Below are 12,252 nucleotides of genomic sequence, written 5' to 3'. Positions count from 1 at the left end.
TGCTTAACACAAGGGCAGGAACGAGAGGTGACACAAAGAAGTATCAGGCTTGGCTTGTTAGAGCCATGCCAGGGAGGAAACAGGAGGGTAAAGCAGACATGACAGGCAGGATGTGACATTACGTCCATGTAACTGTGCACCTAAATGATTTTCAGGCACCTCACACAATTCTTTGCCCAAATTTCAAAGGGAAATTTTACTTCCTGAAATCCAGGATATTTGGTTTTTTTCCTGCTAAAACAGACTTGCTGCAACTCTGGACCCCAAAACTAATAATACTCATATTTAGCCAAAGATGTATGTGAGATCATTCCAGCTGATCTCAGAACAGGTCACACATAGAGCTCTCAGGCTGATCTCAGAACATGTCACACATAGAGCTCTCAGGCTGATCTCAAAACAGGTCACATATAGAGCTCACAGGCTGATCTCAGAACAGGTCACATATAGAGCTCTCAGGCTGATCTCAGAACAGGTGAAACATACAACTCTCAGGCTGATCTCAGAACAGGTCACACATAAAGCTCACAGGTTGATCTCAGAAAAGGTCACATATAGAGCTCTCAGGCTGATCTCAGAACAGCTGATCTCAGAACAGGTCACATATAGAGCTCTCAGGCTGATCTCAGAACAGGTGAAACATACAACTCTCAGGCTGATCTCCGAACAGGTCACACATAAAGCTCACAGGTTGATCTCAGAAAAGGTCACATATAGAGCTCTCAGGCTGATCTTAGAACAAGTGAAACATACAACTCTCAGGCTGTTCTTAAAACAGGTCATACATAGAGCTCTCAGGCTGATCTCAGAAGAGCTGATCTCAGAACAGGTCACACATAGAGCTCTCAGGCTGATCTCAGGACAGGTCAAACATACAGCTCTCAGGCTGATCTCAGAACAGGTCAAATATACAGCTCTCAGGCTGATCTCAGAACAGGTCAAACATAGAGGTCTCAGGCTGATCTCAGAACAGGTCAAACATACAGCTCTCAGGCTGATCTTAGAAAAGCTGATCTCAGAACAGGTCACACATGTAGCTCTCAGGCTCATCTCAGAACTGGTAAAACATACAGCTCTCAGGCTGATCTCAGAACAGGTCACACATAGAGCTCTCAGGCTGATCTCAGAACAGCTCACACATGAAGCTCTAAGGCTGATCTCAGAATAGGTCATACATAGAGCTCTCAGACTGATCTCAGAACATGTCAAACATACAGCTCTCAGGCTGATCTCAGATCAGTTCACATAAAGATCTCTCAGGCTGATCTCAGAACAGGTCAAACATACAGCTCTCAGGCTGATCTTAGAAAAGATGATCTCAGAACAGGTCACACATGTAGCTCTCAGGCTCATCTCAGAACTGGTAAAACATACAGCTCTCAGGCTGATCTCAGAACAGGTCACACATAGAGCTCTCAGGCTGATCTCAGAACAGCTCACACATAAAGCTCTCAAGTCTGCATTCAGTCTGTCTTGGTAGATCTGTCATTGACGTGTGTACCCTTGTGTTGTGCAGTTTGTTGTCGTCTGTCCAGCATTGCCCGTAATAAACCTGCTTTTTGGATTCCTGTCTCCAGCTCCCGCAACAACACATAACTGATCATCACAGCTACAACATCTGTTTGGCTGTAATAAATGTAGAATATAACTATATTGTGTAATTTTTGGAAACACCAGCATTTGTTTTTTAGGCAAAAATGAATGAACAAATCAAAACTGGCCAGATTTGGTGTAGCTGCTTTGTATTGAGAGATAACACAAAATTTTTAAGTTTGAATGACTGTGTGTTTATTTCAATAATTTTATATTAGGGTCAAAATGACCCTGTTATGCTCTGCGACCAAGGAAGAAGCGAACCCCGTAATGTGGGAGACAACATGTTTATTTACTGTGCTGGGTACAACCAAAGCTACAAGGGTAATCCAAAGGGGAAGTCAGGTCGATTGCGTTGAGTCCAAAGCCGGAGTGGTCAGTCCTATATGCAATGACAAGACAGGGAGACAGAGAGACGGGAGGAGCGATGAAGACAGAGCAGGGAGGTAGGACCGGGAAGACAGGCAGGAACAGGCAGGGATGCAGGAGCATTGACACAGGCAGGGCAAGCGAGACGGCAGTGCAAAACAAGGCAGGCAGGACAAGCGGGGAAGACAGGAAACAAAGAAATGATTGGTAAGTGTCATGAACATGGCAACAATACTTCGCAACATGAGTGTGGTTGCTAACGTCTAACGTATTAAGTACTGTCTCTATTAAGCGGTGATTGTCCTCTGCTGTGTTGCAAGCGTGACAGCACCCACCCCCCCCCCCCCCCCCCCCCCCGACGGCTGCCCCCTGGAGGCCGAGAAGAGCATCACGGGCGACCCCGGGGTCTCAGGGCAGGCTTGAGTGGGTATTGTAGATGAAACGCCACTAGTAGATGGTGGTCCAGTATGTCCAACCATGGTACCCAGGACCATTCTTCTGGGCCGAAACCCTCCCAATCCACCAGATACTGTAACGTCCCTGCCCGTCGACGTGAGTCCAGGAGGGCCTGGACTTGGTAGATCTGGGAACCGTCTTGAAGTGGAGGAGGCGGTGGAACTGCTACATCCGTTGGCGGCTACTGGTTTAAGGAGGGAGGAATAGAAGGTGGGGCAGATGCGATACATGCTAGGGAGTGCGAGTCGAAAGGCCTCGGGTCCAACCCATTTCACAATCGTAAAGGGCCCGATGAACCAGGCGGACAACTTACCGCAGGATGGCGAATTTAGGTTGCGGGTAAACAGCCAGACATGCTGTTCTACGAGGTAAGGCGGGGCTGGTTGTCGTCGTTTGTCGGCTTGTGTTTTCTGCTGGGCAGCTTGGTTGGAGAGGGCTCGTTGTGCATGTTGCCAAGCTGCTTTAGCCCCATGGTACCACTCCTCCACCTGGGGCACATCTCTAGCCACCGCCTCCCATGGGAACAGAAAAGGCGAATATCCTAAAACGCACTGAAATCGTGACATGCTAGTGACAGGGTTTGGATGAGATTTCAAGACGTATTCAGCCCAAACGAGGTGCGTGGCCCATTCGGCGGGTTTATCTCTGCACAGAAGCTGGAGGGCTTTTGATACCTCCTGATTGGTGCGCTCTGCCAGGCCATTGGACTGGGGATGGTAGGCCGAAGTGACGCTAAGTGAGATGTTTAATTTAAAGCAAAAGCCTCTGAATACTCGGGAAGCGAACTGAGGGCCCCTATCAGATACTATGTCTTCTGGGAACCCGTAGTAACAAAAAACCCAGGTGATGAGAACCTCTGCAAGTTCCACAGCATTTGGGAGCTTAGGAAGAGCGACGAGGCGACACATCTTAGTCAATGATAGTTAACACAAAGGTGTTACCTTTGGAGGTGGGAAGATCGGTGATGAAGTCGACCGCCATGTGGGACCAAGGTCGTGAAGATATGGGTAAAGGCTGGAGTAGACTGACGGGAGGCTGATGAGAGGATTTCAGTTGGGAGCATTCAGGACAGGAGGTGACATAACGCTCCACTGCAGCCCTCCAGCCAGGCCACCAATACCTTTGGGCCACCAATTGCTGAGTGGCCGAGACACCGGGGTGTCCAGAGCTGGGGGAAGTGTGTACCCATTTGAGCACTGTTTCACGATGAAGGCGGGGAATGTGTAGCCGATTTGCAAGATATCCAGGTGGAGGGGCTGAGCGTTCATTGGCGATCTGGAGTGGTCCTTCCAGTGACCAGGTAATGGGTGCGGCGAAGCAGGTAGATGATCCTCCACCCGGCAGCAATGACAGCAGCTCTCTGTGGTGCAGGGCCGGGGAGACAGAGCGTCTACGTTCCTATGCAGCTTCCTGGGGCAATGTTGGCCTTTGAAATCGAACTCTGCCAGCACCTCTAACCACTGGACCAGCTGTCCCTCCGGGCTGTAGAAGTTTAGAAGCCACGCTAGCGAATAGGAGTCTTTCCTTGTCACCACGTTCAGCTACCGATAGTCGATGCAAAACTGCCTCAACCTATCCTTTTTAGCGCAGATGCTGTCGGACGGCTCTATGACTCCTGCTGCTGCCTCTATGATTCTCTGCTTCACCGCTTGATGCTTCGCCAGGGGCAGTCAGTGTGGTTGCAGGTGAATGGGCGAGGCATCCCTCGTGACGATGTAGTGCTGAACCAGGGAAGTGGGTCGGCGCTGCTCATCCCTGGTGGCGAAGATATCCCAGAATGAGTCCAATAGATCCTTAAACTCGTCCCGCTCCTCCGCCATCAGGTCCTGGCTGCTACACTGCCACACCTCCTTTACAGCTTATACTGTCTCAGGAGACACCCCTGCTGCAATGTTACTATGTTCCACAATTAGGGCAGGGCCCCCCTCACAGCGCCACCCACCTGGCGTATGGTGACACTGGTGAGGTGCTGGAGCGGGTCAGGATTGGTATACCATGCAACACTAGTGTGTGTGTCAGTACTGAATCTACTGTCTGTGTTTCTCCAGTTTCCCAATGTTTAGTCCCTAGCCTTATAAGTTCTTGTTTCACCCTCCTGCCTTTGTTTCGACCCCTCATGGTCCTTTGGTTTCTTGTGTTAGTTGTGTTCAGTTCCCCAATAAAAGCCTCTGTGTCCATCCTTCCCCACATCCTGGTGTGACAGAATGACCAACCTCATGCAACGATCCAGCAGCATGACCTCAGAGCTTCGAGCTTCCCCAAGGACTGCATTTCCACATCCCAAGATCCTTCGAACTGAAGACTGCCTGTATGTTTGTTCGATCAAACAGATCAGACATTTTTCCTCATATCCTCTATGCTCCCAATTCACCTTAGTCGGCCCAAAACTATAAGACCCACCCCTCCATCTTCCTTAACCGCTTACCTAGTACTGGGCCATAGTGATTTATAATGTATTTCTGCTATAGTATTTTTTTTTACTAGAGAAGTGTTGTGTTCCATGCATATGCCAGAAGGTTGTGGTAATGATTCTGGAATGTGGCGTTGCTGGAACACAAGGTAGAGGAGGAGAAGGGGATCACAATAGATGTCTGTCACTGTTATGCACCATCTTTATTAAAACTTGTTAACCATGATCATGTCCAGTTAGTCACGTTCTGCCTGACACAACAAAATTGGTGATGAGGTTGTTATGCACTAGCAAAGAATGATGGCCTCTGCAACTCCATTTCCCAGTCCATTTTTGCCATGTCCTGGTCAGCCATCCTCACACATGGCTGAAAAAGTTCCAGAACTACTTGCTGGTTATTATGATGTCTACGGAGGAATGGCCAGATATATGGAAACTTGCGTTTCTTCCACATAGTCTCTGACCTTCCGTCCGTAGGCAGTTTTATACTTCGCCAGATCAAGGTGACGATATGGAGGCAGGTATTACGGCTGAAACAGCTCACTCCACCCCTCGTTGGAATGTAGGGGCTGAGAGCCATGCTTCCTGACAGCACGCTCAAACTTACAGTGAATCTGTGCTGCAGTATGTTGCCGCTATAAGAGATCTAGCAGCTATGTACGAGTTTGTATCCAATTTATATGAAATGCTTCAAGATCAGTTGGTTAAACCAGATTTAACTTTGAACAGAGCCATTACGATCGCTACACAGATCGAAGCAGCTAGTGAGCAAGCTAAGCTCATTGCCGGTGAGCGCGTAACAGCTAAGCTCATTGCCGGTGAGCGCGTAACAGCTAAGCTCATTGCCGGTGAGCGCGTAACAGCTAAGCTCATTGCCGGTGAGCGTGTAACATCTGCGCTAACTGTATCTGCAGCACCTGCTGCCAGTGGCTGCCATCGCAAACTACCCCCTAAACCACCATCTAGCAAACCACTCGCTGCTACTTCTTCTTCTACTGCACCCAGTCGGACATGTTATTCCTGCAGATCTGGCAGACACCTTGCTAATGATCCATGCTGCCCTGCTGCTTCAGATAAATGTCAAAACTGCAATAAAACAGGACATTTTGAATGAGTGTGTCATTCGTTGCAAAGATACTCTGTGCATGAAACTGACAAATTCTTTACTTGCATGAACATACAGCATCTGACAAAATCCAGTGCACAGTTAATATTAAGGTTGCACAGCACCAGCACTGTGAATTCAGGCTCCTCTGTGTCTGTTCAACTAAAATGCCTCTATAACAGACACTTCAATGGAGAACACCTACAGCCTCCCGCAGTGAAACTTGTGACATACTCCTGTGCTCTTACCCCTGTGCTTGGTTGCTTACTGGTCACTGTGTCCTGGAATTCCATTACGTGCCCCACCTTGCACATGTGTTGGACGTGTTTGAGTTGGACTTGCACTGTGCATGGTTGAATCCGGGGCTGCCCAGCTGCCACAGTGACCCATGCATCCATGTTGTCCACTTATCTGCAGGTTCTGCCTGCTCTAGGCTGCGTAAAAGGGTTTGTCCATAAAGTTAAAATCTCTCAGATGTTCCACCGGTCCACCTAAAGTTACACCGCTTACCTCTGTCCCTTCGAAGTGCTGTGAGTGCAGAGATTCAGTGTCTCGTTACAGTGGTCATGCTTGAGACGCCTCCCAGCGCCTCCAGATTTAGCTGTGTCCCATATGGACTTGCCTCTGCTCAAACTGCAATCCAGAAGATGCTGTCCACTATTCTAAAGGGTCTGCTGAATGTTGCTAACTATCTGGATAATGTCATAATTTGGGGACACACGACATGATAAGACACTGGAAGTTGTTCCACAACGCTTATGAGAGGCAGGGATTCAGCTGAATATATCCAAATGTCACTTTAACAGGTCCAGCTTGCGCTTTCTTGGACATACAGTGACAGCGAATGGAATGCACCCAGACGAGGATCACACTGCTGCCGACCTACATGCTCCAGCTCAGTTAAAATAGTTTTAGGCCTTTTTATGGTGCTATAACAAGTTCCCTCCTAAATTGTCTGCAGTTGTGGAGCCTCTGTGGACTAGATACTGAGTTCACATGGTCAGAGGCAGCACAGCGCAGCTTCCATAAGGTGAAAAACTTACTAGTGGACAGTCCAGCTCTGGCATTGTTCAACTCGGATCTCCCCACTGTGGTCCCGACCAGTGCTTCTGAGTGTGGTCTAGGTGGTGTCCTTGCTCAGATTCATCCAGACAACATGGCACTCATTGTCGCATTCACATCCAGCGCTCTGACCTATGGCTACAGTCCCATGAACCTTACACTTTTTAATAATATTGACAGCCGTGGTCACAGGAACATGAAGCTGCTTGGGGATGGCCATTGCCTTCTGGCTTCTGAACAGGTTCCTTCCAACATTGGCCCTGTGAATGTTCGTGCTCTCCCAGGTCGTGTGAAATGGCGTCCAGGCTCAAGGACTACATGACATAGTCATGCAGGCTATTTGCTTTAACAGTTTAATTACATTTGCAGCCAATTGGAATAATCACTTGCTACTTTGACATTGTTATTTTGTGAATTGTTGTTGACGCTTTGGAAGTGTTACACTATTCACTTTACACTATTTCAGCTGCCATTTCGATTTATATTATACCATGTGCTGTTGCATACTGTCATTTCCATGGGTAGTAATATTTTTAAGTAAGGGAGGAATGTGTTGTGTTCTTTGCTAATATGCCAATAGGTGACGGTAATGGTTCTGAAATGTGACGTTGCTGGGATACGGGGTAGAGGAGGAAAAAGGGATCATGACAGAGGTCTGTCACTGTTATGCACCATCTTTAGTAAAACTTGTTGACCGTGATCACATCCAGTTATTCATGTTCTGCCTGATACAACAAAAAGTTGTTGAGGTTGCAAGGCTCATTTGCAAATTTTTGTGAAGTTAGTGAAGTTGCTTTTGTCTAGAGAAAGATAACCTTGCGTGACATGGCAGGTCTCAAAGTCACCTTCCGATAAAAGCATCTGCTAAACAGACAAATAGCAACAAGAAGAACAGAAACCCCCCACAATAATGATCATATTGATAACCATACCAATAGTAAATGAGGAAAATAATGCCTGTAGTCATGGAAACGCGGAATGTTCCGTGGCAACACCTTCTTTCACGCAGGAGTCATGTGGGTGCGGTCAGGAGTGGCACCGCGCTCATAAACACCAGAGAGGCTCCGTCCCGGAGGAATCTGCGAGAGCGCTGTGGACACACTCTGCTAGCAGGCTGTAAGTGCACCGTCTCTGCTGACTCACTGTGTATCTACACAGAGCTCAGTATGCTGCTGACTTTAAAGGAAAAACTGGCTTCTTTAACAATCATTTCTAATGTGGGCTGATTTGCATCACTGTGCACCTGGCTTGGCTGTTATGTCTCACTCAATGTACACTGAGTACAGTGTAGTGTTTAAAGATTGCTTTTCTGTGGTCACATTGACTGAAACTACTTATTAGTTTTTGACAAATTTGTTTCATGTGAATACATTTGGAATTCAGATTTACTGTATTTTACAATCTACAGACTTTGCAGTGGTTTCAGTTCCGAGCCTAAGCTCACAATAATGTTTTTAAAAGCAGCGAACAGGCCAAACTGGTTTGATCACGCTGGTGTTCTGTTTCAGCCATGAGGGGGCAGCACTCATAAGGTACACTTTAGGGTGGGACATGTTTGAGTTGGACTTCAGAATTCAGAACTCCAGCTGTACTTGTCATACACGCAGGACTCCACTGATAACTGTCGCTTATAATTAAACTTGACAGAAACCAATTTTCGATTGATTATCATCATTAGGAAAAAATATGTGTACAAAGGATTATAATGGAGGAAACAGAGAAGATGGAAAAAACAGTGGCTAGGGTTAGCAGTGGTTACCATCTGTCACTCACTGCTGCGATCCTATTGTGTGCTGTCAGAGAAGCCCGTCATGTTTGTAAGGTAATGACTGCTCTCTCTCTCTCCCCTTTTCAGCATTCACTTCTGAACATGTCTGGTCACAATCAAGGTAATTCTTAATTTCTGTCAGTCATTGTAGTGTTTTCATTTTTTTGAAAGTGAAGTTTAGAAATCAGGCCTGTTTTGCCTCTTTGCCGATGACCTTGTTTTGCAATCCTGCAGGTGGCTATCCAGGAGCACCACCAGGTGGCTGTCCAGGTGCCCCACCAGGCGGCTATCCAGGTGTCCCACCAAGCAGCTGTCCAGGTGTCCCACCAGGCGGCTATCCAGGTGCCCCACCAGGCGGCTATCCAGGTGTCCCACCAGGCGGCTATCCAGGTGTCCCACCAGCCGGCTATCCAGGTGCCCCACCAGGCAGCTGTCCAGGTGCCCCACCAGGCGGCAGGACCGGTATTTGTGGCCCTCCTGCCTCATGCCAACCAGGTGGTGGGCCCTGTGGCCCTCCTCCTCCAGGGGAACATGGGCACCATCATGGTCATGGCCATGGTCACGGCCACGGTCACGGTCATGGTCACGGTCATGGTCATGGTCATGGTCAACATCACCATGGTCATAAGAAACATGGCAAGGTACATCAGGAATTCGACCGTACAGGGATTAAAATGCACCAGCAGTAGCCCTGGCAGTGTGTGATGTGTCATGTGATGTGTTTTTCTGTAGCATTCCGGAAGTGGCAGCGACTCAGACTAGACCGTAAGAGGAACTCAAGAGGACAGATGAGGCTGCTTAACTCAGGGATCATCCACAGAAACTCTTCTGCTTTTAATACTTCTAACACTTCCTCTTTGATTTATTACAAAGCCTCTTACTGAACATAGAAGTGAATTTTACTGCTCTGTCATTTGTCACTTACAAGCAACTGTGTTACTGCACTGGTTGTCAAACTGGTATCAGGCTGATCCAATGAACCTCTTACTTATAGTGATTTATGGGGCTGCTATCATATTGTGATCAGGGCATTGCAGTTATTAACAGCTAAACATCATTTAATGGACATCAGGGTTTCTGTTGTGAAGACAAAAGTGAAAACTTATCCAAACTTTATTTGTTTAATACGTTTTCCTCAAACACAAGCTTTATGGTTCTTAGTTGACAAAATAAAGAGAATTTGAAAGAAAAATATATCAGACTTTTTATTCAGTTATTGAAAATATAAAATAAAGTATGTCTCAGACACGCCATGGACCTCAATGTTTGATGACAGCTAAAAGTATAATGATAGTGTATAATAGTGTCCTTCACATTCACACTTATTATTTTAGTAATCTTACATGTTTCTTACTTTGTTATGTTACATTGGGGCATGATCCATGGTGCGGCTTAGTAACAAAAAGGGGTTTTTATTGACAGTAGACTTAAGCAAAGGGACCACGGCGTGTCAAAACTAAGGCAACCAGACAAAAACAAGAACTAACCAGGACTGGGAAAAAAACACAAGGAAAAGCACAGGGAACACAAGGAAGAAAACACCTAAAGGCAACAATATATACAGAAACACTAGCAAGTTATAGATACAGGAACAAACACAATGACTGACTGAGGAAAAGAATGTAACAGAAAAATATAAAAATAACACAGATAACAAGGGCATGACAAGGGACAGATGTGAGCCATTACTAATTATACAGTACTAGCTACAGGAACAGGTGAGGGTAATTAAAGACAAAGAACTACAAATGTGGAAGAAAAGTTCCAGTAGGGCTAGGGAGCGGTGCATAGTGGGATTGCTGTCAGTGTCTTAGGCCATAGGCAAGAAGAATGTATATACATGTGTCATGTGCTGACCCTGAAACTGAAGGCTGAAGCCCGCCTGCCTGTCTGTGATAATCAGAGCCTCCATTGCTGAAAGAACAGGACATATTACATAGGCTGCTCAGTGCTGCACAGGACAATAACTGGAGAGCAGTCAGACATACAGTCATGACCAAAATTAAAACAAACACTGGGCCTTTGGAAAAAATAATTGAAATCTATTGCTTCCAATAACCATCAACAAGCTTGTTACTCCTCTTAACCGGAATTGTCGACCCCTCTTCTTTTGCAAACTGCTCAAGGTCTCTCAGATTTGAAGGGTGTCTACTGCCAACAACAATGTTGAGATCTCTCCATAAGTGTTCAGTCAGATTTAGATCCAGACTCATTGCTGGCCACTTCAGAACTCTGCAGCGCTTTGTCTTCAACCATTTCTGGGTGCTTTTACAGGTTTGTTTGGGGTCATTGTCCTACTGGAACACCCATGACCTCTGACGCAGACCCAGCTTTCTGACACTGGGCCCTACATTGCGCCCCAAAATCTTTTATTTGTGTTCAGATTTCATGATGCCTTGTACACAGTCAAGGCATCCAGTTCCAGAGGCAACAAAACGTCCCCAAAACATCTTAGAACCTCCACCATGTTTGACTCTAGGTACTGTGCTCTTTTCTTCATAGGCCTCATTCCGTTTTCTGTAAATAGTAGAATGATGAGCTTTACCAAAATGTTCTACCTTGGTCTCATCTGTCCACAAGACGTTCTCCCAGAAGGATCTTGGCTTCCTCAGGTACAATTTGGCAAACTCCAGTCTGGCTTTTTTATGTTTCCGTGTCAGCAGTGGGGTCCCCATGGGTCTCCTGCCATAGCATTTCATTTCGTTCAGATGTTGATGGATAGTTCAAGCTGACACTGTTGCACCCTGAGTCTGCAGAACAGCTTTAATTTGTTTAGAAGTTGATTGGGGCTGTTTATCCACCACTCAGACTATCCTTCATTGCAGTCTTTTATCATTTTTTTCTCTTCTTTCCACGTCCAGGGAGATTAGCTACAGTGCCATGTGTTGCGAACTTCTTGATTATGTTGTGCACAGTGGAAAAAGGAACATGAAGATCTCTGGAGATGGACTTGTAGCCTTGAGGTGGTTGATATTTTTCCACAATTTTTGTTCTCAAGTCCTCAGACAATTCTCTGCTCTTCTTTCCATTCTCCATGCTTAGTGTGGCACACAGACACACAACAGAAAGGTTGAGTCAACTTTTCTCCATTTTAACTGGCTTCAGGTGTGATTTCTATATTGTCAGCACCTGTTTCTTGCCACAGGTGAGTTCAAATGAGCATCATATGCTTGAAATAAAACGATTTACCCACAATTTTGAAAAGGTGCCAATAATTTTGTCCATTTGTGTTATATGTGAAATTATGTCAAATTTGGATTTTTTTTCTCTGATTTTTTGTGTTGATCCAATGCACATAAAGGAAATAAACATGTGTATACCAAGACATTTCTAATTGCAACAATTTTCTGAGAGAAATGGTGCATTTTCTGGAAAAATTCCAGGGGTGCCGATAATTTCAGCCATGACTGTATCTAATGGTGAAACGGGTTTACATTCTTATGCGTGTGCAACATTTATCTATTCTGAGAATCGTATGATGTAATAAGA

At 46.1% G+C, this 12,252-nt stretch overlaps 1 protein-coding gene across 4 annotated transcripts in view; it reads left to right on the top strand.

The window, feature by feature from the left end:
• The window catches only part of LOC125709628 (galectin-3-like), a 62,505-nt gene extending 52,550 nt beyond the window's left edge, over positions 1-9,955 (top strand). For 3 of the 4 annotated variants that reach the window (XM_048978269.1, XM_048978267.1, XM_048978268.1), the window contains exons 2-4: positions 8,851-8,884; positions 8,998-9,404; positions 9,496-9,955. In XM_048978269.1, the coding sequence (XP_048834226.1) occupies positions 8,866-8,884; positions 8,998-9,404; positions 9,496-9,525 (456 nt within the window). In that variant the 5' untranslated portion in view covers positions 8,851-8,865 and the 3' untranslated portion in view covers positions 9,526-9,955. Of the gene's footprint in view, positions 1-7,988; positions 8,112-8,850; positions 8,885-8,997; positions 9,405-9,495 lie in introns of those variants that run through there. The other variant, XM_048978266.1, reaches the window with a different exon arrangement.
• The last annotated feature ends 2,297 nt before the right edge of the window (positions 9,956-12,252 follow it).

The sequence above is a fragment of the Brienomyrus brachyistius genome, chromosome 16 (genome assembly GCF_023856365.1).
Source record: "Brienomyrus brachyistius isolate T26 chromosome 16, BBRACH_0.4, whole genome shotgun sequence".
NCBI classification, from domain to species: Eukaryota; Metazoa; Chordata; class Actinopteri; order Osteoglossiformes; family Mormyridae; genus Brienomyrus; species Brienomyrus brachyistius.
This window is presented reverse-complemented; position numbering and strand designations above follow the sequence as displayed.